The sequence below is a fragment of the Glycine soja genome, chromosome 2 (assembly GCF_004193775.1).
Source record: "Glycine soja cultivar W05 chromosome 2, ASM419377v2, whole genome shotgun sequence".
Taxonomy (NCBI): Eukaryota; Viridiplantae; Streptophyta; class Magnoliopsida; order Fabales; family Fabaceae; genus Glycine; species Glycine soja.
Genome location: NC_041003.1, coordinates 31,277,081 through 31,302,469, shown reverse-complemented (window position 1 = coordinate 31,302,469; position 25,389 = coordinate 31,277,081). Strand labels below are relative to the sequence as shown.

The 25,389-nt window shown below is 34.8% G+C and overlaps 1 protein-coding gene and 1 pseudogene across 1 annotated transcript; both read left to right on the top strand.

The window, feature by feature from the left end:
* Positions 1–277: 277 nt before the first annotated feature.
* Positions 278–5,682, top strand: LOC114392457 (annotated as a pseudogene).
* A 1,484-nt stretch (positions 5,683–7,166) lies between these two features.
* LOC114374984 (protein MAIN-LIKE 2-like) lies at positions 7,167–8,900 on the top strand. The gene is made up of 3 exons (XM_028332717.1): positions 7,167–7,274; positions 8,155–8,354; positions 8,507–8,900. The coding sequence occupies exons 1-3, from the start codon at positions 7,167–7,169 to the stop codon at positions 8,898–8,900; spliced, it is 702 nt and encodes a 233-aa protein (XP_028188518.1).
* Positions 8,901–25,389: the final 16,489 nt, after the last annotated feature.

Genomic DNA, 25,389 nt, shown 5'->3' with positions numbered 1-25,389 from the left:
AAAATACTAAATTACAACAACTAAAAAGTATTTAAATTTAAAAAAAATAAGGAAAAAAAATCTTTTGACACTAACAAATTGACAAATTGAGAGACATAGAAAGAAAAAGAAAAAAAAAATATTAATATAATAAATAACGTGATCAGTTAAAAAAAATAGATAAAAATAAAAATGACTAATAAGATGTTTAAATGAAAAAGATGTTAAAACATCACCACTTAAAAAATAAACATTGACATCAGTACTCCATTTACTAAATTGATAAAATTTCAGCATTAAATTGATAACATTGACATTATTAACTATTAGTCTCAACGAAATGAATTAATGTATACACCCACTCACTCTAGTTAGCTAGTACTAAAGGGAGCATCAGCATCAGCACTCAGTAGCCAGCAGCAGCAATGGGTTCTGCTTCAGTCACCAAAGCACCACCCTCTTCCTCCTCATCACCCAACTCTTCTTCTACTGAGTCCCTTGATGGCTTGAAGTTTGGCCAGAAAATCTACTTTGAGGAAGTGAGTGTTGCTGCAGCAGCAGCAACAACAACTCAAGGGGGCAACAAAACAAGAGGTGGGGTTTCTGCTTCAAAGAAGGGAAGGGGTGGCTCAGTGCAAGCTCCTAGGTGTCAGGTTGCGGGCTGCAAAGTAGATCTGAGTGGTGCTAAGGCTTACTATTCTAGGCACAAAGTTTGTGCCATGCACTCCAAGTCCCCTACTGTCACTGTTGCTGGTTTGGAGCAAAGGTTTTGCCAACAGTGTAGCAGGTCACCTCTTATCTCTTTCTCTCTCTCTCACTTTCTACTTTTTTATTTATTATTGACTTCAAAAAGAAATAAAAAAATCTTCTTTTGTTTTTTTTTTTTTTTAGTTGGCTTGTTATATTGGGTAGTTCTGCTTCTGCTTTGGTTTATTTTCCTCATCTTACTCCTTGGTTTCTGCTATTTTTAGTGTTTTTGCTATTTTGGGTGCTTTTGGAATACTGCTATGCTATTCACACTCTCTTTTTAGAAAAAAAAATAATGGTTTTTGTTTTTCTTTCCAATTTTTACATCCTATTCTTTTGTGGTTTTGGCTGTATCTTTTACATTGCTTGTTTTTCATTTCAGGGCTTTAATCGTGCTGATTTTGTTCTCTGTAGATTTTTTTTATTTTATTTTTTATGTTGATTGCGTGTAATGAGTCATGCTCTTCTCTTACTTCGTAATGAAGTGTGTGAAGGTTTGTTTTTCTATGGTTTCTAATGCTGCTTAATGATTGGAGAATGGTTCACGTTTCTGGTTTGATGCATCTGTTGGTGCTGTGAGTTGTAGATGATAGCATAACCATGGGGTTGTGTTGTTTATCTTGTAGTTAACTTATGGGTAGTGATTTGCGAAGGAATATGCTTTAGAAAACAATGGTGCTGTTGTGAGCTTGTGTTGTTTCCCCCTTCCCCTTTCATGGTATCATGAAGTGCTCATTAAAGGAAAACGGAGCTACTAGGGTAGGAAATAGGTGTAGAAATGAGTGCAAAACAACAACTAAGTTGCATAACATTTAAAGCAATGTAGAGTGGACTCAGATAAATGAAAAGTTTAGGATTCTGTTTTGACATACCATGCCTTCAAGAGTGTCAAGATTTGGAACAATAAGTCCATAATATACAATTTTTTCCCTTTTAATTTGTTATGTGAAGTTGATATTGTCCTTTTGTTCATGAGATGATACCTCTCTCATGCAAGTTCATTCCATAAGAAAAGTGCTTTTTCCCCAACATTATCTTATGCAGATCATGCAATGCCCCCATAAGGTCATAGGGTCTGATGTTGTATCTTTGTCTTGCTGGACAATGCAATCCATGGTAACTTGCTATTGTGACTGTTAGATAACTCAATGGGACTTGAATCAGTTAATTACAGAAATAACAGTTAGAAACTGTTATATGTTTAACTCAAGCTTGATTACAACTGAAATTACTTTACTCCAATTTCATTGTTGCTAGCAAATGCTACAGGGCATTTTAGGGATTTGCTTAATGGCAAAATGTCCCTAACAAGTGTGTAATTTTGGAGGTGGATGGTTATCATTTTTTGGGTGGTTTTCTGACTGTAAGATGCAAAATCTGGCCTATTTGTTTGCAGTATTTTTTGTGACAATAAGAATGAGGTGAAACAAAAGAGCCATTTGAGTTCTATGATCTGTTGGACATTGTGTAAAATGTTGCAGATCTCTTCCGACAAATGTCCAAACCAATTACTCTTATTGGGTTTGAGATATTTTAGAGAATGATTCTCGTCCTGCAGAGCTAAAATTTTCAAATTAAGATGCAACCTCCCTTTGCCAACTTGTTCTCTAAGTTCCTATTGATGGTCTGGTCTTGTGGGATCCATATCGTAGATCATTTTAGAAAAGAATCTCTTCTAGATGACTTGATATTGAACATTATATGTTGTAGACACATGTGACCTTCAATCCATTCAAGATGCAACATGTTCTCAGGGGAAAGATAGATCTCATTGACTGACAATTATGGGATGTTAATTACTTATGTTGAATAATGATGTTTAGCAACTAAAAGGTGTAGGAAATTTCTGGATGCTCTCCCAGTATGGATATAGTACTTGTTGAGAACTATGGCATAATTCTTGTAGCTAACCCCTTTGAATGTGAAAAAAATTGTTTGGTTGTTGATTGCTGCTCTTCTGTTTTATGGCATGGTTGGAACATTTTTTTTTTATCATCTGATGTGTGGTTTATTGGTAATTAATTGAAGTTGAACTTTCTTTCACTGGTGTAAAGATGTAGATGGAATGGTGTGTAAGGAAAAATTTGATGGCTACTTAGTATGAAAAATTTGATGAAAAGTACCACAAAAATAGACATGGCTGATTTCCATTTGATTTTTTTATAAGTAATCTAATTTGTTAATTAGCAGAAAGCCTCTTCTTTGATTTTGTGCAAATTCATTTGTAATGTTTTCATATCACATAGCACCGGTCGGTGTGTGAATGCTATTTACAATTATTAGACTTGCAGGTTCCTTTCCACAGAAGCTACATTGGTGTATATATATATATATATATATATATATATATCTGTCATTAACATATTCTGTGTTTCTCTACTGTGCTTAACTCAAGTTCAAATGTTTTCTTACTTTACAATGAGTTTAAACATGCCTTGAGGTAACGTGCTAATTAAGCTTTATCTGGGCTCGTAATAGGATGTTATGATATTCTATAGTTGTTGTGACCTTAAATTGGAATAGTATTAACATATGGTGTTAAAAAATTTCAAATGTTGCTCTCTTTTCTCCAAATCTCATTTGTCAATTCTCTGAGGCTATGATGATCTGGAAAACTTGTGTTACAATGGGAGTTTCAAGTTTCAACTGCTTTGGGGTTTATCGGCAGTTCAGCACAAGTCTATGAATGTGGTAAGCAACCACTGTTGTTGTGGAGCTTGGATAGCTCTCTGATGGCTGTGAACAATGAAGTGTAACTTTTATCCCTTTTTGGGCTTTTTGTCCCGTCAAGGGTTGAAAAGGATTTTATTGCACATATTTCATACCAATTTAAGGTGCATACTATTTTCCATAATGAAATTAATCAGAAAGAGGGATCAACAAATGCATAGTGCTGTTATGAATGTTCAAGACAGTGGATTAAAAAGGTTTTGGAGAGTACAAATGGGCATTTTTCAGAACTACTAATTTCCGCATTGCAGATGAGCATATGGTATTTGGTGAAACAAAAGGTCATCTATTCTTATTTTGGTAACAGAGTGAATCTATATTTTAAGGTTTGTATCTTGTATTCAAGCTCAACGACTTCTCTTTCAATTATGCTAGTATACTGTATAAATTGTACTAAACATAATGTTATCCCTCTTAGCAAGAAGCGAGCGAGAAATTTTTGGTATCTATGTTTTAGTACTGATATCCATATTGAAGTTGAGTTCGAAGTATCTTGGTACCATGGGATGTTCCCTGATTGCATGTTGAGAGGATTTTTTGCTGATGCTATCACAACCCTTGTATCCAATGCATTAAGATTTCTGTAAGATATGGGAATTGCATCTTATGGAAATATACGTATGTTCTTGGCTTTATACATATTAGCTTTGTTCTGTACTTTTGTCACAGTTAGGAAGTATGAGTGATAAATTCTCTCATTTGTAATGTGATCATTTAATTTAATGAAAGTATAAAATACTTCAAATGCTTCCAATTCTGTGGTAATAACAAATCAACAGCATTGCATGTAATGATTAGAAGCAATTTTGTCATGTTAGAAATTCTCAAATCTTGTGTCATTTCGTGTTTTCTTTTGTAGTATACTTTTACTTAAACTTGGTAGCAATTATATTTCAGACATCTTGTGTCTGATCATACTCTCTTTGTATATAAATCTGGAAGCATTTATACTTCAGAAAAGCTAATATCCTCTTTCATGGCCCTTGCCCAGGTTTCATCTGCTTTCTGAATTTGATCAAGGAAAACGTAGCTGCCGCAAGCGACTTGCTGGCCATAATGAGCGCCGACGAAAGCCCCCACCAAGCTCCATATTAACCTCTCGCTATGGCAGACTCTCTCTGCCTATTTTTGGTTAGAAATTATCAGTAAAACATCAATTCCAAACCACTCTCTCTGCTTTATGTATCCCTAGGAAGCATCAATAATTTCAGTTTTTGCTATTGCATATAAAACATTCAACTGTTTCCCTTATGTTTAACAGATAACAATGGTCAAGACGATGGCTTTCTGATGGAATTTGCTTCATACCCCAAGCTTACTTTGAGAAATACATTGCCAACTCAAAGATCAACTGAGCCGGCTCCAGGGAACCATGCTGCAACACTCACCTGGCAAGGAGGTTCAGACACTCCATCTGAATTTTTCCTGCAAGGATCAGGGAGTAGTGGTGGAACAAGCTTCCTTAGTTCAAAACATCCCTTAGTGGAAAGTTACACTGGAGTCACTGACTCAAACTGTGCTCTCTCTCTTCTGTCAAGTCAAACCTGGGGTTCCAGAAACACAGCCCCAGCAACAAGTTTTGAACTGAACAACAACTTGTTCAATTTCAATGGGACATCCATGACACAATTTGCTGTGGTGTCTTTGCAAGCTGCAGCCATCCATCAACTTCCAAATGCTACCTCATGGTTGTACCTAAAGGGAGTTGATTCTGGTAATTGTTCGCCTGAGCGTGTCCCCAATCACGGTCTTGCTCAAATTTCTCCCCCTCTTCATAGCCATGTTCATAGTGAGCTTGATGTGTCACAGCAGGGCAGGAGGCATTACATGATCTAGGGGAGTCCAGGGCCTGTGAGTCTTCTCACTGGTCTCTTTGAAGCCCCTTCTTTGCTATCAGAAAGTATGAGGGGAATCTGTGCCTATTTGATCACCTAACTACTAGCATTTTGGTTTCTTTGAACTTAGAAGTAAGGTGGGTATATCCTTCCCTTGTTTGTGGAACATTGAAAATTGAAACATCCTTATTTTGGCTTGTTTGAACTTATAAGCAAGGTAGGTAGCCTTGTTTCTTTGTGGTACTTTTCAGACATTACTAGTTTGGTGTTGGAACTTAGAAGCAAGATGGGTAGTCTTGTTTTATTTTGTGGAAATTTCAGACCTGTATCATTTGAATGTGGGTATGATTGATGTTTTATAGCATCTACGTCTGTGATTCCACTGAATGCATATTCCTTATATTGCTATAGCTGTGCTAGAACTACTTTTGAGTTTTTTTGTTAGAATCTATAGATTAAATGATAATAATAAGTCTTTTGGTATTAGGATTAGGATTATGATTTTTAAAAGACTTTTTTTTTCAATAAAAAATATATAGATTAAATGATAACGATAAGTCTTTTGGTATTTAATTAAGTTTTTTAAAATGAATTTCCATGAATTTCATGCGATCTTTTAATATGATATACAAATATCGCACCTATTAAACAATCTTATCCAATTTAGATTTTTTTTTCTCTTTTTTGTTGGTTGTCACACCTTTCTCTATCCCATCACACATGTTCCATTCTCTCTCTCTCTCTCTCTCTCTCTCTCTCTCTCTCTCTCTCTCTCTCTCTATATATATATATATATATATATATATATATATATATATATATATATATATATATATATATATATATATATATATATATATATTGCATCTTAAGTTTACCAAACAAATAATGAAGACAATAATTTTGAATCAAGAGCGAGGACAAGAAGATTCTAAAGCATGGAGGATTAGTTTAGAAGAAGATAGTACTAGAATTAACTGACTTAAAAAAAGAATAAAGAAAAAAAGTGTGATGGAAAAATGTTCTTGAAAAGCTTGTCCATAAAGAGAAGACATTAATTAAAAAAGTGTGATGTAAAGTAATTTTATATTTTTATTCAATTACAAATCATCATTTGTATGATTTTTAAAGTGATTATCATAAAATTCAGTGGATTTATCATACATGATAGATTGTGATTGGATGACAATAAATTTATTTTACACTATTGGTGCATTGCCTAGTTTCTCTGAATCATATCGTATCTTTATCATTTTTCATGGACTCTTGTAATTTTGAATGTTTTCTAAGAATCTTGAATCCTTACAAACTTTTAAATTCATACAATCCTTTCAAATATTTTAATTTCTTATGTTATAAATTCATTAAAATTCAAACTATAAAATCTTAATTACAAAAATCTTTTAAAAAGTTTTGATAAGTCATAACATTCTCACATAGTTTTTTAAAATGCATACAATTTTTTATGTCAAAATAGTCTTTTAAAATTTCAATCCAATATATATCCCTAAAAGAAAATAAAAGATAAAGATGAAGAGTAATTTTTTTCAAACTTACTTTTGGAGTAACATGATTTCTCTCTCTCTCTCTCTCTCTCTCTCTCTCTCTCTCTCTCTCTCTATATATATATATATATATATATATATATATATATATATGTTTTATATAGTGGGCTTTGCCACCCATTACATCAACTCCCTTGTGGATCCTCCTGAGCCCAAAAGAGAAAACCACAAGAGAGTTGCTAGGTGCACCTAGCAGAATTGTTGGTGCACCCAACAATTATGTGAATGGGCAAAATTGTCCTTGTTTAAAAGTTTAAAAAATAAACGCGCCCATTCAGTGTTGCTTCTTCCGTGAGTGCATCCATCTACCATGTCTGCTCGTCTTCTTCGCGCTTCTCCTTGTTCTCCGTGCCTCGACTGCCATTTCCGTTCGTTTTGGGAGGTTTTTTGGTGCCATTTCTGTGTTTCCACCGTCGAGGTTAGTACCTCCTATCTCCCCTCCCCTTTAATGTCCAATGGTGATTTAGTTTAGGATTTTTTGGCTGTAGGGTAGATGACTTCATTTCTCTGCGAGTTTGTCTGCAAAAATGGTGAAGTTGGAGCGTTTTCCGTTTACGGAAGAACTTATTCCGTATGAAGGAAATTCTTCTAACGAAAGAAGTTTTTCCGTAATTTCCTACGGAAGAAGGTTCTTCCGTATGAAGTAAATCTTTGTATGGAAGAACCTTCTTCCGTATTAACTTAGGGAAGAACTTCTTTCGTAGACTCTTACAGAAGAACTTCTTTCGTATGACTCTTACGGAAGAACTTCTTTCGTAAGAAGGTTTCCAATTTTTTTTTTATTTTTTAATTAATTTTTTTTATAAATTAAGTTTTATTTCTTTGTTTTGATTTATAATAGGTATATTTAGTTTTTTAATAATAAAAAATTGTATGCTTGCATGGTTGTATGTAACAAAATTTATATTAAATATTATTTATTTTGTTTTTTTTATGTTTAATATATTTGGACAAAAATATTTGTTAGGGTTAGGGCCTAGGGCTGAGTGTGTAGGGTTTAGTTTCTATAGTGCGTAGGCCATAATGCGTAGGGTAGTGTAATTAGGGTTTCTAATGTAGGGCTAAGGATTTATGTAGGTTTTTAATTTTATGAATAATTTGACCAAAAAAAACTACATGTTCTTCATGATGTGCAGATCATGGTTAGAACAAGAGGATTAGATCGTTCCTTAGCTACTAGGGTCATAGGCAGAGGTAGACACGATGAGCATCATGTAGATGATGTTTGCCGGCGTAGGCCGACCGCATCTGCCCGTAGGCCACAGGTACATGTTGCTAGGGTTGAGGATGTTCCTTAGGTGACTGAGGATATTCCTCATGTGACTGAGGATGTTCCTCATGTGGATGAGGACATTCCGACTGCGGACGTAGATGCTGCAGACGTAGCTGCTGATGGTGTTGAGGGATCACCTGCTGAGCATGGCGAGAGATTCCCTGGTGGGCCACATGACACATCATTGCTGACATCATTTGCTGACCATGTGGCATATAGTATCTGGTGTGGCGAGGTATTTTAATTTGGACGTGTTGGTAGTTGATAATTTTTTATTTTTTGTTGTGTTGTTTGTGATAATGAATGTCTAATTAACTTTTATGTTGTGTTATTCAACTCAGGAACGACCTAAGTTGAAGCTGACACTCCCACGGTAGGAAAGTTGATAAATTTGGGAGTCCAGCACCTGAGATTGAAGGCCATGTTGCCGGCACCAGATTAAGGCCACTGATTAGGTGTTCTGTGGTCACTGGGGATCCTGGACTTATATCCGCATTTGCAGAGAGGTGGCAAAGGGAGACCAGCACCTTCTACCTTCCAGTGGGGGAGTTGACGATCACACTGGACGATGTGACATCTCTCCTCCATCTTCCCATCACAGGGGCATTACATAGGTTTGAGCCTCTGGGCATGGATGAGGCGGTCTTGCTATTGACGGAGCTTCTAGAGGTATTTGGCGAGGAGGCTCGAGCTGAGACCATACGTGCTCATGGGGCTTACGTGCGACTGTCATGGCTCTGTGAGGTGTATAAGAGTAGATGCCAGGCTTGATGTTGGATTGTAGCGGCTCGTGCTTACCTCCTCCACCTGGTGGGTTGTACTTTTTTTTATAATAAGAGTGCAACCCATGTTCATGTGGTGCATCTGGAGGGTTTTCGAGACCTGGGTCAGTCTGGGGGCTGTGCCTGGGGAGTTGCCGCGTTGGTTCACATGTATGACCAACTAAATGATGCTTCCCAAACCCCACACGACAGATGGGTGGGTACTTGACGCTATTACAGGTAAATTTTAAAGTTCGTAAACAGGTTTAAGTTGGAAAATGAATTTTAAAGGTTTTTTATGTTATGTTCACTTTATTTGTGTAGTGCTGGATATATGAGTACTTTCTAGTATTCATCAGTGCGTCACTAATGATGCGTACGCTGAGACTACCCCACGTGCATCGAGGTGGCTTACGACGAAGGTGCACATGAAGGGAATCAAGGGAGCGCCATACAGGGCACATTTAGATGCTCTGAAGATCACAGACGTTTCCTGGTTGCCCTACAGTGAGCACCAGGCAGTTAGGGGCTTCGAGCTTATTTCATGCTACCAGGGGCAGCTTAGATGGGGTCATGTTGTGGTCTACATCTGACTAGAGTGGGTGGTACGACAGTTCGAGTACATCCAGACCATCCCTCTGCTGCCGGTTACTGCTTCGTTGTCGTATGACAAGATAAACGAGAGGTGGATGCATTTCCAGGACCATTTAGCACCCGCGAGAGAGATTTGTGTTGTCCCTAGGCAGGTAACAACGAACTACATGGAGTGGTTTTTCCAGATATCTCACCTATTCGTCACGCCGACCCAGGAAGGCGATGAGCCCAGACAGCCAGTTGCCCCAGATGTGGATGCATACGTCAAGCCACATGTCCCTGAGGTTCCAATCGCAGCTGATCTCCCCAGACATTCAGTGGTATTTTAATTTGGTTTAGTGTTTTGTAATTCATTTTTTATTTAATATTTTGTAATAACTGTATTTTTTTTACTGTCACAGGTTGCTTGTGAAGGTTGCGAAGCAATCGCAGAAAGGTTGGAGCGCGTGCTCAACCTTAGGATGGTGACTGCATGAACAAAGTTACATAACATCATATAAGATTGCTTGCAGATCGCTAAGGGTGAGGCCTCTGATGGAAGTCTTAGGGCACGACGTGGATAGCGCATAGATTAGTTTTTGATATGATGTGTATTATTTTTGTATTTGATAACATTATTGTAATTGTTACATTATTTTGGTAATACAATTTTTGTAAATTATTTGTTTCATTATTTAATTTTCCGTGTAGTGCTTATGAGTGACATCATCAATTGTTGAAAATAAAATCTAATTATGCCTAGAACTTAAAAGCACAAAAAATAAAAAAATAAAAAGGATTTGGATCGTTAAAAGTATGACTAAGTACCTGTGTTCGGCGTTTTTATAAAATTATGTGCGAGTCGCCTAAGACATTCAAGGGACTCTATTTGTATTGTTTGCACGTCAAAGAACTCAAAATAAATAATAGCGTGAACCAGTTCCATCGAGTTGGACCTAAAAAAACAACCACAAAATAAAAAAAATTGGATTTTGACCCTTCAAATATGTTTAAGTAGCCCTTTTCGAAGTTTTTTTAAAATTATGTACGAGTCGCCTAAGACATTCGAGGGGTGCTATTTGTCATGTCTGGACATAAAAAAAACAAAAAAATAATATTGTGAACCGGTTCCATCGAATAGGCCCTCAAAAAACAACCACAAAATTTAAAAAAAAAATTGGATTTTGACCCTTCAAATATGTCTAAGTAGTCCTTTTCGACATTTTTTTAAAATTATGTGCGAGTCGCCTAAGACATTCAAGGGGTGCTATTTCTCATGTCTGGATGTCAAAGAAGACAAAAAAATAATATCGTGAACCGGTTCCATCGAATAGGCCCTCAAAAAACAACCACAAAATAAAAAAAAAATTGGATTTTGACCCTTCAAATATATCTAAGTAGCTCTTTTCGGCATTTTTTAAAAATTATGTGCGAGTTGCCTAAGACATTCGAAGGGCACTATTTGTCATGTTTGGGCATCAGAAAACACAAAAAAATAATATCGTGAACCGGTTCCATCGAATAGGCACTCAAAAAATAACCACAAAATTAAGAAAAATTGGATTTTGACCCTTCAAATATGTCTAAGTAGCCGTTTTCGGCATTTTTTTAAAATTATATGCGGGTCGCCTAAGACATTCGAGGGGCGCTATTTCTCATGTCTGGATGTGAAAGAACACAAAAAAATAATAATATCGTGAATCGATTCCATCGAATAAGCCCTCAAAAAACAACCACAAAATAAAAAAAAAAATTTGGATTGTGACCATTCAAAGTATGCCTAAATGTTTTCGGATTGCGATGTATATTATTTTATCATATTAACTGACGTGTCGATTTCGATTCTGATCCCGGTCCTTAAGCCATGTTTTGGACTCTTACGAAGTTTGGATTAAAAATGTGAAGCCAAAGAAAAAGAAATAAAAATTATAGATTTTAAAAAATAAGATAAGTAAATGTTTATGTTTTAAAGTAAGAAGATCAAAATTATATTTAAGACGAAAAGAAATTTGATGTTTTTCTTTTTATTATTGGAAGTTAGGTCCAAGAAAATGTAAATGGTATCTTGTATTTATTTAATTTTCATCTGATTTTTTATTTATTTGTTATACTTATGAGTTTTCTTATTTTGTTAGGGTTAATTATGTTTCAAGTCATTGAATTTTTCCAATTTTTAATTTTTAGTCATTGAACTAAATATTGACTGGTTTTGGGTCTTAAACTTTTGTTGTGTTAATATTTTCAAAATACACTTATTTCAAAATACATTTAAATGTTTTTACGGTCACTGCCACTTGTCTAACCTTGGTATCATAAAAATACATGTGTGCTACAACTGCGTTAGAAACTACAATAATCATAAAAAAAGCCAAACACAATTTTTTTCTCAAATTCAAACATTACATTCACTTCAACATGCTGGAAAGAAATAAAATTTGCATGAAAAAGTAGGAAATAAAACTTGCATTCAATCCTGTAGAGACGTAGGCATGTCGTCTTCGATTTCCATAACCTGTTTAGTAAAAATAGCTAAAATTTCTATTGGCCCAAATTGTTTCCAATAGTTAGACTGTACTAAGACCTTCATTACGTCATCATTAGTTTTCAGCTCAATAATTTGAAATTTGATAACTTTGTCTGAATACTCAAAATGACCTGGTTTTCGAAAAAACAATCGCCTTACCATTTGTGATGCTTGAATTCCATGAGGGGGAATCCCTTCAGGTGCAACTTGCTTTATCAAATCCTTCAGTTCATCGATGGTAAATCCTAAAGGAATTTCAAATTTTTTAGGATTTTTTCCTGTGAACGCGTAGCCTACAAAGTTGTTTTGGTGTGACATGTTCCACCTCCCGTTGTAATACAGAAGCTCATCATGAGTAGGGGTCATAGTGCGTTCAAGTAAGTTTATTATTCCATGTGATGTTCTTCCAACGGTGCATAATAACTCAATCGGACCAACACACGAAAATTGATCATTACACATTAACATTGTGTTGACATCGTCATCATTTATCAATTGCATACATTGAAAGCGAATTTGGTTACCTGTATCAGTGAATGGCTGTCGGTAGTGAATTTCATCCAAAAATTGTTTGTTGGTTAGTTGAAGGGTATTGTGTATTCTGGTTTTTAGCGTTGCAAAATCACTACTGTTTGGTACTTGAATGGTCACCGGAGTGGAAGTTTGGAAGTAAACCCCACTATCATTGTGAATAATCGATCCATTTGGAAAAATGAAACCCAATCTTGAGTTGACAATCGTCTGACTACTAGTTTCTCCTAAAAATGACATACTTTGTGCAACAATTGGGAGAGTATGTGAAAGCAAGTTCATGTGTGATTTATTAGCGTTTGTCATGTCTCATATATATAGATGGTTCTCACCGAAAGATTGGTTCACTTTTTTAAAAAAAAATAGGCACGCGTGAACATGTTTCGTGTTTATGTTTCCTACTAAACCAATGTGGTGTGAAGCTGTATCGTGAATTAGAATGTGTTGTCAAGTCAATCAATGTCATGTCACGCTCAAACTATAATATGCATGCATATCATTATGTGTTGTCAATTATGGCAACGATGTATCATACATGCGTAATTGATTTTGGTTGCACCAACTAATTTTGTTCTTAACACAATAAGTACTTAATAATTATTGATTAACGACTTACAACAAATTATATTGCATAATGAATACAATTAGATAAACAATGCATGTTCAATCTTCATTTAGGTCGACATAGTCTCTTTTGAAGGTCATCAAACTTGTGTACTGCTGCATTCTTCTAATATATGGAATTGGTCACTGCTTTGCCTTAGGATAACAATTGTTTGACCATAACAATGCTAGAGGCGGTAAAGGACAATGGTCTTTCAAATAAACTTATTGTACGTGAACAAACATTATTAACTCAAATGAACCAGGGAAGTGATTGGATAATTCTAAAAGTTAGACTAACTATCTTCAATGTACCTGAACAAAATGATTTCAAAACACGTGACCGACACATATCATGCGGTGAACAGAAGAATCGGGTGGTGGTTGACTTCTAAGAGGAAAAAATGTCATGTTTTCCTGTCGGGACAACGATACAAGGATTACATTATACCTTGATGCAATGACATATCCCATCTCCGTTATATCCATCCACTTGTCCACACTAACTTGAATCAAGCAAACATACACATCTAAGTTATTTAAAGTTTGTTCTTAAATAAAATAACCTAAAAACATACCTTGGAAAACCCATCAACAAGTAGGGACATCCTTAATTGTTCAAATCTCTCTGTGTCACCGAAGAGGTTCATGTGACCATCTGCCAAGTTCTTTAATAAATTCGTTGCGCACCAACGACCAAGAATCTTCCCTCATACCTAATCAAGCGGCAATGGACCGATATCCATAGTTACCATCCGCTTTCACATCCACAACGTTGTGAATGAAACCCTGTATAAATGGCGCAAATTGATCTAACATCGGGATGATCCTTGATGGCTTTGGCGGTTCAGAAGATGATGCACTACGTTTCACTGAAGAGTTGCTGCTTTGAACAGAATGAAAAACATCAACATACTCCCAATAAGACGGATCACACTTTGTGGATCTTTGGCTTCTTTTCATCGGTTTTTGCGATGCACCTTTAGTGTTGACCTTTGACAGAGGAGGGCACATAGAGTTTTGATCAGGGTATGTAATATCTCGAAGTTTACTCTTGAGAGTTACTTTGCCACACACATCAAGTTCCTCAAATCTTTTAGATATGGTCTCAATCTCTTCCTTGATGCTAACTTCGGCCTCACATAACCCTTTATCTGAAAAGCAAAGTCTCCTCTAGAACATATGAACTAAATCCACTGGGATGCTGCCAGCAGTATACCTAGATAGCTCACATGCACAAGGAAGACCGTGCGTGCTTCTCATCATACAACCACAAGAAGAGGGATCATTGCCAAGATAACATAGACGCTCAACCTCAGTAGCAATCTCATTTAAAGCGTTCCTTGAAACCATTCCAAGAAGCCTTTTGTATAAGGTTTTTTTAAATACATGTCCAACCACATGCGTATTGGTTTCGAAGGATGCTTTAATTTCAACGTGTTGTAGCATGATCATGTTGTTCATGGCATCCCAAACACTACACAGGTCTCCAAGGCTATTTTGTAATACTCTTTTTAGAGCCCAATGAGAAGATTCAACCCTACATTTAAAATACACAACAAACATTACAAATATACAACAATTAAATACCATATATTAATAACCCTTAATAGAAAAAATAACATTTTAATACCTGTTTGTTGTTGTGTTGCCTAGGTGCATGACCTTATTCGTCTAGGCTGTAATAAATTTTTCCTTGTGTGGGATAATCCATGTATCCTTAACATAGTCAACAAACATTGGCCAAGGTGAACAAGCAATTTGAAACCTCTGAAGGCACTCAGCGAATTGCTGTTCGGATGAACAATCAACCAAAGTACCCCAATTATCCATCACATACTCCCAAACATTTTTTTGATCGATTAAAGATTTGCACTTGGCCTTGACATTCTTGTCAATGTGAAACCTGCACAATAAGTTTGTACACTCTAGGAACATAGTTTTCATTGCATTCATCTATGCTAGGTCTCTGTCAGTGACAATAACAACAGGGAGGCAATTGTTTCTTAAAAATAGACCTCAAAATCGTTCCAAAGCCCTTACAATATTATTAACACGTTTACTCTCCAGATATGCAAACCCAGCAAATAATGTCATCCTCATTGGTGTCACCCCAACAAAGTCAAGTAGTGGGAGTCTGTACCTGTTTGTTTTGTAGGTACTGTCTATAAAAAACACCAGATGACATGCATTGCATAACTTTATTGCATCTGGGTGACACCAAAACAGATCACGCACCACAACTTCATCCTTCAATCTATGCCAATGAATGCATTGATCATGTTAAAGAAGCTTCATTAGATGTTGCATTTCAGTATCAGCTCCTCTAATGGAAGAACGATATGCACTTCTTGCATTGTAAATTTGTTTGATTGTGGTGCAACTGTTGGCATTGTGCTCCTTCAATGTTAGCAGGATGTTTTTTGGTTTCACCATAGACTTTGTCATCTCAACAATAATTTTCTTTTCATCCTTGGTCAATCGCCCAACGTATGGATGTCCAACTAAGGACTTGGCCAATTCATGATTGTGAATCCCTCAAATCAACTTCACCATCCAACCTTCCCCTCCATGCACTGGTTTCCCATGAAGCCTGAAGGGACAACCACATTTCCTACTCCCAGTGTCTCTTTTAACAAATTCTTTATTCCTACACTTGTACAGACCGCTCCTTTCACACCCAATTAACACAAATGAACTTCTTCCCCTACTACCAGTATTTGTGTCAGACCTTACAATCACTGCAACAAATTCGTTTTCATGGGCAACTATTCAAGCCCACTGCAAAACATCATCTCGGGTATCAAAGACCTACAACGCAACCCCGACATATTAATTTTTGTACAAAACATACATTCAACCAAATGACTCAATCTAATGAACATGATTACCTGAGAAGTATTAAAAGCATTTGAACAATCAACATGTGGTTGATTCACACCAGATTCTTCTTCATTTTCATAATCCATATGAACTTCTTGTGACATCATATTGTCATACGTCCATTGATCTTCGTCCATCTTAACAACATATTAATAAATTATGCATCATACACAAGTACATACAAATTACCTTATTAGCAAAACTAAAAATTGACTAAATAATAACTACACACATATTAACAACTAATACAACTACGTTCAAAATTTAAAACTAAATTATTTACTTAAACTAAATATTTTGTATTTCTAAAACATAATAATATTAAATTTTACGAAACATATAATTTCACAAAAAATTACTTCAAACAAATAAATATTTTGCACCGTAATTAACAATAAAAATATATAACACTATAACTAACAACTAATTAAACATTTTACTACTACAACAAAATACAATTATTTTACTTAAATTATTTAATATTATACCTAAATTATTATACCTAATCAAACCAATTATCCATAATTTCAAAAATATGAAATACAAAAATTATAAATTTTAATATTCATATTATTAATTTTTTCACAAATTTTTTTAAAAATTAAACAATAAAGCTTACGGAAGAAGTTCTTCCGTAACAAGTCTTTTACGGTTACGGAAGAAGTTCTTCCGTAAAAAATTTACTGAAGAAGAACTTCTTCTGTATGTAACAGATCTACACAAAAAAGCGGTAAAATGCGTACCTCTGACGAAATAAAAACAACAATAATGACAGAAACCATCAATATTTAACCTTCACCGAACGGCTACCTCGAAAAAACTTGCAAAAACCACCCAGAATGACAAAAACTAGATGATAGTGAAAGAAAGAAAGCGTAAAATCGTGAAAAATTACACATGCACCATAAATTTAAAGAAAAACAAGACATCGACAAAATTGGAATTTTATAAAAGTGTTGGGTGCACCAGCAATGTTGCTGTGTGCACCTAGAAACTCCCAAACCACAAGCCTTTATGGGTCAAAGATTTATGGTGATTGGTTCAAGGGATTTGAATTTTGCACTCTCATATATGTATCCTACACTTGTTTCGGAAGCATGTTTTATATACTCCAAAATACTCATTCCAGAACTCATTTTGTGTTCTGGAATGCCCATTTCATAAGCTTAATTTGAGCTTCCGAAATGCCTTTTTCAAAATAAATGTTTTCAACAGGAGAGGGAGATTGGATAATTATAACTTTGATTGTTTTTATCACTTTACAATTTTAGTTTGTATGGAGGATGATTACTTCAACAAGATGTTTGATGAAGTCGACATAGATATGGGTAAGAATGTGAATGATACAGTTAAAAATGTTGATTGTAGCAATTTTTTTACAACTAGAGAGGTAATGCTATCGTGTTATTATTATGTAATTTATCTAATTGTTGATGTATTTATTGCTTAAAAGGTGAACTTTGACTAATATGTTGTATATTGTTTATGTAGGTTTTTCATACTCAAGATGAGTTATTGAAATGGGCTCAAGCGATTGCATTTGAGTTGGATTTTGTTATTATCATTTTGAGATCAGACACAACAAATGGGCAACTTGGAAGGAAGATATTTGTTGGCTTGTGTTGTGAGAGGGGTTACAAATATAGAAAAGACAAAAAGGATACAAAGATGCCCACTAGGACTAGAAAATGTGATAGTCCCTTTAGATTGAGAAAAAAAAAACCACTGAAGAATGGTGAAGGATGGGTAGTTACGGTAATGTGTGGATCTCATAATCATGATGTTGCTAAGACTTGGTCTACCATTGATATACTGGTCAACTAACGACTAATTAGAAGACAATGCTTGCTGACATGACAAAGTATGGTGAAGTTTAAAAATATTCTTCTGACATTGAAAGAGCATAATGAAAAAAATGTCGCAACCATCAGACAAGTGTATACTACCAAAATTACATATCAAAGATCTCAAAGATTCCCCTGAACACAAATGCAATATTTAATGAATTTGTTAGAGTGTGATATGTATATTCGTTGGCATGTGGTGAATGATGAAGAAGTTGTACGTGACATTTTTTGGACACATCCTAATTCGGTAAAATTGTTGAATGCATTTAACATAGTGTTCTTCATGAATAGTATGTACAAAATCAACATGTATAGGCTACCTTTGCTTGAGATTGTTGGTGTTATGTGTATTGGGATGACATTTTCTGTTGTTTTTGCTTACTTGGAAGTTGAACGTGAAAATAACTTTGTGTGGGCATTTGAAAGGTTTAGAGGCCTTTTTTTTGTAGATTTGATGGATTATCGAAAGTGGTTGTCACAGACAGAGATTTAGCCTTGATGAATATAATAAAAATTGTGTTGCCTAAGTCACGTAACTTGTTGTGCCAATTTTATATTGATAAGAATGTGACTCAAGAAACTGTTATGGATTATCCTATAGAGTTTGAATATGAAGATTGTCTAACAAAGTTTGACTTTATCTGTCAACCATGTCATGAGTTTGTTGTGTATGTGAAAGATACTTGGTTGATCCCTCACAAGGAAATGTTTGTAAAGGCACAAACAAATAAAATCATGCACTTAGGGAACACAACAATCAATAAGTTTTTAACTTATAACCCATGATCTATTAAAGTAGTTTCTGTTTACCATCTTCATTTGGTTGAGACATTTGTGGCAAAATTTAGCTTTACAGTTGAGTTTGCCCATTAGACCTTGAAGATACAATGAACAACATCATTATTATGTAGCATAATGAAATTAGATCCTCATTTGAGCATAGCATTCATGTTGTTGGTCATACATTTAATGTACAAATGTACAAGTGCCTGGATTTATTTCAAGGTATGCATTGAATTATTTTGCAGAAAAGCTTCAAAAAGGCAGACATGTCTTGTTGTGGATGCATTGTATGTTCTACCTATGGTTTGCCGTGTGCTTGTGAACTAGCTAGGTGTGCTTTACGTAGCAAACCACGTGAAGCGATTCATTTATACTAGACCAAGCTAAGTTTCAATGACATGGGGTCTATTGATCAAAACAAATAATTCTCTATGCAACAAGAATTTGATGCTATCATTCAACGATTGAAAGAGGTTGACATAGCTGGTGAGATTATTATCAAAGTAAACTTCGTGAAATTGCATTTCCTAATTATGTTTTTTTTTATAAAATATGTAGGTACATTTCACATATCATTGTCCTATACCAAGGCTTGATGTGTTGTGGTCCACACATTGTCATCCACGAGCAAAATAATGGGTCACCTTTTAAGTTGGCCGAATACAACAATTTTCACCATTAATAAGATTTACACGCGATTATGTAAATCTTTGATATGATTGATTTATGTAACATTATGGACACATATGTTACTGTCAGATATGTTTTTTGATTTCTATATGTCGTAGCATTATGTAACCTTATTGACCACTTATTTGGATCATGTAGTTATGTATTTCTATAAAAAAATTTGACATAATCTCCCTTAAAAATTCAGATACGTATAACTTGTCAAAGACAATAAGTTCACACATTCACTAATGATAAAGACAACAAGTTCATATAGTCTCACAATTTTCACAAAGTCAATTAATACAAATGATTAGTCAATAGTTAATATAGTCACTAATGATGGTCTCAAAATAGCTATAAAGTGAACAAGTATCCACAAAATGCCTTCCATCTTGTATAGTACAACTATCCACATCCTCGCCGGCCAACGGCCATGCCTACCTCTTCTACACCTGGACCTCTGTTGGTGTTGACACTTCCATCATCAGTTACTCCATGCGCTAATGTCAATGCCTCTTCAGTCAAAGCATATGCATCAATTAATGCCTTGAGTAATCGACCTATGGTCAATCATACGCTATAATAGTAGCCCAATCCTACGATATGTTTGTTGTCAAACAAACAACAAACAAATTAATGTCAGAAAAGCATGATAGGATACAAGTTATTATCATAAATTCATGCACACTTACAACTGTAGGATGTGCATGATCCATATTTGCATAAGGGAGTGGAGCAGAAAAATGTGCTTGTACAAAAGGATGTGAGACATTGTAAAACCACTCATAGTACCCTGCATCAAAATCTATTGGATTCATTACATGCACTGTGGGGTGGATCAAGTGATCTTGCAAATGTATCCACCTATCATCAACTTGTTATATGGTGGGAAGCTAATCAGTGAACAAAGAAGGGTGTCGGGGAATATTCTAACAAAACTTGTATTGGCACAAGACCCTCTCTGACAGTGACAAATGAATTTACATTTCTAGACCCAACTGAATGAATCTAGAAAACAAATATATATTCTCAAATAGACGATGAATCTAATGCTCCTGATATGGAGTCCACCTAACTCCATTGATGGTCAGCTCATCAATTAATTTCATGTAATGAATTACTAACAAAGAAGACTTATTTGATCATTGACTAACACATAGAGAGGTCTCTTCATATGCCAAGACATCATCCCCAATGCCAATGCTAACAAAGTGCTCATAAATTCATCCCTGTGTCACCAACAAAAGCAAACCAAAGTATTAGTACACAATGGTGTTATTAATAATATAAGAAACAATTGTAATGACACATAATTACCTAAAGAAAAGTGTCATAGCCACCAATATGCTTTGTGTGATACCATCTACCTCGACATACATATAAATAAGAAAAACATATAAAAATATGAAATTTAATTAAATCAATTTTATTTAAATCACGTAAACAAATCCACGTCGATAAAAATGTCACATTCGTTTCACTGTTACCAAATAAAAATTATTAAAAACATCTCCGGCTCAAAACAATGTCGTCCAAGTTTACAAAAGAACTCAAGTTAAGTAGCAAAATAAAATAATGTAAAATAATATGTTCAAAACATCATGCAATTGAAACAGAAACTCATGTCCCAATGTTGCATCCTATCTGAACATTGTGTCCTAACATCCTCTAGTATAAGGTTCTTTAAAGTCATCCATCTAACCATTTGCTCCCACAAATACAAGGTTCGAGATCATCATAGGATCCAAATACAAACAACATACAGAGAGTGAGTTATCACATTTCTAAATAAAATACGAATAAATAAAGGCATAAGCAAAATGCATTATGAAAATATTTATCACATAGTTCAACTTAATAAAATCCACATCAATTCATCACTTTATCATTTAAAATTCATTTTTCAATCACCAATCGCATTACACATGAATCGCACACTTGAATCAAGACGTAACAACATTCACCAATTTCAAAATAAACAATTCACAGACTTTATGCAACAATTATACTAAGACTCAAGCCTATATGCAATATGGTACTATGTCAGTGAAAAACAACACCAGGGCGCCTAGGAGTACATAATAAGACACGCCACACGATGGGTATGTTAGGTCACCCTCACTAAGTGAAATCATAAGGTGACCAGTCAGGGTCACTATATTTTGCGAGAATGCTCCAACCACATGGGATCAACATAGGCTTAAAGGAGCACACAAACCGAGTGCATTTACCCCCAAGGTTTAGACTTCGAAGAATCCGTTAGAGACTCACCTTGCTAATTCAGGTTCAACCCCTAAAACAACTTTTGCACGTAGACACTACTAATGAATTATACAATACTCACGACATCACACTACAATTTACATATCAAGTTCCTAATTTGGAACCCTACACTTTCCTTTTAACATCTCGCGTATAAACACTTTTCACATGGTAAATACCAGTTAGGTTATTGTATAATTCACAACACAAGTAATATCACATCAAGTATTAATCAAACACTTATTCACAATCATATCCCATGTCCATAATTTAACATCTCACAACGTCATAATTCACCATCACATGTTTACATGTATCTCATAAATTAACACATGCTCAACTTGTCACTTATAATCAATCTCAATCACAAATTCATAATCCCAAAATGACATGTTAAAATGGTGTTATAGTTTTTTGATTGTACAGTCCATAGCTCACAACTCAATACCATCACTTTACACTTCACAATAACATGTCTCATCACACCTTCTCACTAACACATTATCACTTCTCATACATCATATATGTATGTATGTATATCATAAAATAGAAATCTTCCAACATTTAAGGCATATAATCATTCACTTATTCATTTAGTTAATAGCAACCACACGTACATGTATAGTAAACAAATATATCCTTACATTTCCTCCTAAGTTACTATGACCTTTGTAGAGTCAAATTACAAGTACATGGGATGTACTAATCGTCTAATCCTATTAAGTTCATACTTATCTTGTTTGAAATCTAAGACAATTATCTACAACTCTTATGTTGATTACAAAAATCAATTTGACCATTAACTATGTCTAAACCTAACGTAAAGATTGAATCATTGCTTAATCTTGACAGTCCAACCTTTGCTCAGTAATTTGAGTCTCTAGGGGGCTATACAACTCTGAATTGGGTGAAACCAATGAAATTTGTTTTCTCACATCTAGGGATACAAATTTCATTAAGACCACAAAACCTAATTCAATTATTTTCTTAGTCATGTTTAGGCTACAAGTTAACTCACATTGTAAAAAAAATAGCACGGGCTTAAAACAACTGATTTTCACTAAGCACAGGCGTGCTCCCATCAAGCATGGTCGTACTTCACAAAAAACCTTTGTTTCGTGAAACAAAAGAGGCACAATTCAGACCTCAAAACACACTTTTACCTCTAAATGGGCTCACGTGTCCAGTCCGATAGCGATAATGACATCTCTAGCGGTTCTTTAAGATTCCTCAAACTTTTCCTTTGATTACTCTGCTACTATTTCCAAGTGTTAGAGAGAAAAAGAAGAGATCGAAGTCTCAATTTCATTGTCTCTGTGTGAGAGACATTTCTCTCTCTACAAATATTATTTCTCAAATCCCAACGTTGGTGATGTTCAAAAATGAGTTCCTAAGGTGATGTTTAAATTTCAGGACGATCTAACGGTTAACAAGTCCGGGATCATAGTGTTATTGGAATAAGTTTGAGTGTGCAGAAAAAAGAAAAGATTTTGGAAGAAGAAGAAGAGAGAACGAGAGTGGTTGGAAGAAAAAGCATAAACACGTATCTTAATTATAAAAACTAACCAAATATATTTCTATTTATAGCTAGGGTACTTTGTGCTTATTATTTACTCTATTTTTCTTTATTTTATTATTCTATAAAAATAAACTATATTTCACTCTTTCATTAAATAAATAACCAATTAAAATTTTTCTTTATTTTCTAAAATATCATTTTACTCTTTATTTTCTAATACTATGAAATCCTTATTTTAATTAACAAATACCATTTCCTCTCATTTATTTAATTTTTAAATAAAACTCTTTTTATTTGTTTTACGAAAAAAAATGGGGGTGTTACACTTTGTGCCAACAAAACTAGCATCACCAAGATGCTCATAAAGATATGTAAAGCCATTTGCCCCCAATGAATACCTATCATCCTTTAAGGTCACAAGAAATATAAGGATTTTACCTCTACATAGGTTGCACTTTTATTAACAAATAAGGTGCAACTGACTAGATGAAACAAATAGACTCTTACTGCTTCATCCCATTTTCTCTTCCTAACACCTCTTCTCATACACACCCCCACAACTAGCTTAAACGGATTTGTCAACCTCTAGTTTTCTTTGTTCATTAAAGGAATCCTTATATTCAACTTCAAGTAACTCAACAAGTATGAGAATTGCCGCTTCCTTATCCATATGTTCACAATTGTAAAAGGCACCAGTAATGAGAGTGTCAAGTAACAATGCCACATCATCAAGTGTTATCGTCATCTCTCCCACGGGCAAATGGAAGGTGTTTGTCTCTCTGTGCCATTTTTCTACAAAAGCAGACAAGAGTCCATTGTCTATTATTTGATAACTGCATGTAGTTAACAGGAAGAAACTAGACCCCTTGACCACATCCTGTATCTGGTCATGTAGGATAATCTTTAATTGCAACTTTCTCCCACGTGATACTAATTTTATCTCACCGCGTTCCTACAATGGCATAGGTAATTACTAAATAAAATCCAAAAGACGAAAAACATTTCAATGATTGAATAAATTTTAAATATTGAAACAAGCTTAGTAGTTTACCATGCCACCCTATACTTCCCAAGCCACATGATCAACATATTAGGTCATCAGTGATGGGTCCTTAGGGCCACCAAGAAAGACAACATGGGGGTCCTGCTCTTGCTAGTCCTCAGATTGGACATGGTCAACAGGTTCCACTTGTTGAAGAACCTGGACTTGGTCAACATGCTCGACATCCTCCACTTTCTTAACATGCTTTGAAGGCTCCACTTGCGCAGGTTGTTTTAAAGGGTCCACCACTTGAGCTTCTACATGTCGCTTATGATCAAACATTATTGGTCTAATGCATCTGTCATTGTCATCATCACCATCAAAATTAACTCTTTTTGTATGCGCTATTTGAACATTAATTTTTTTATCAATAGATTCTACAATCTGATAGACTAAAAGCAACAACTTCTACAATAAAGAACAAAACAGGGAAAACATCACGAAGTACTATAATCTTCATACTGCTAAGATTGGAGCAGAGATTGGGAATTACAGATTATTACTCAACAAAAATCTATTTCTAATCTTCTATATTAGCCTCTATCATACATATTTCTTGCTTTCTTTCAATTCAAAATATTGCTTTGTACTTATTGCTTGCAAAATATCAAACAAACATTGCAAAAACTGGTAATCAAGCTTTCCATCTCTTAATTTAACCCAACTAAATTTTTTATCGGATATGATTACTAATGTGAACTTAACAGTTAAGAATCCTAGTATCATTTCACACTTTCTGAATGTTAGAAACTCATAAAATGTGAACAGATATGAATATAAATTCATATAGGCTGAGGGGAATTCTCTTAGGCAGTTCCAAGTATTCTAAAGAGTTCAAATGAAACCAAATTACAGAAGAAAATATGTAAAATGCATTTTGTATGTATTATTTTTCATTTACATAATTTTTGCAACTTCTCAAGTCCTTTTCTTTGGTGTAGATTTATGTATTATCGTACCAAAATAGCATCCATGCTTAAGAAATTTTGAGGATGGAGAAAAATTAATAATATATCATGGTTCAATAACATTAAAATTAAGATCTAGACAACATGTTAGAGAGTAAAGTGCAGAGTGATAAATATTACTATTTAATGAAATACAAGTATTTGTATAACAAATCAAATTACTATTCTGGAATAGGTGTTCCAGAGAAACTCTTCTGGAATAGGTGTTCCAGAACACATATTTCAGATCCAAAAACCCTCCTTACCAGAACCCAAGAGAGATGAAAAGAACTTACCTTGAATGGTGGGAGAA

Coding starts and splice junctions, on each gene's coding strand:
- LOC114374984 (XM_028332717.1), top strand. CDS start 7,167: ATGTCTGCTCGTCTTCTTCGCGCTTCTCCTTGTTCTCCGTGCCTCGAC. Junction 7,275..8,154: donor TCTGTGTTTCCACCGTCGAG/GTTAGTACCTCC, acceptor GATGTTCCTTAG/GTGACTGAGGATATTCCTCA. Junction 8,355..8,506: donor CATGTGGCATATAGTATCTG/GTGTGGCGAGGT, acceptor CTCCCACGGTAG/GAAAGTTGATAAATTTGGGA.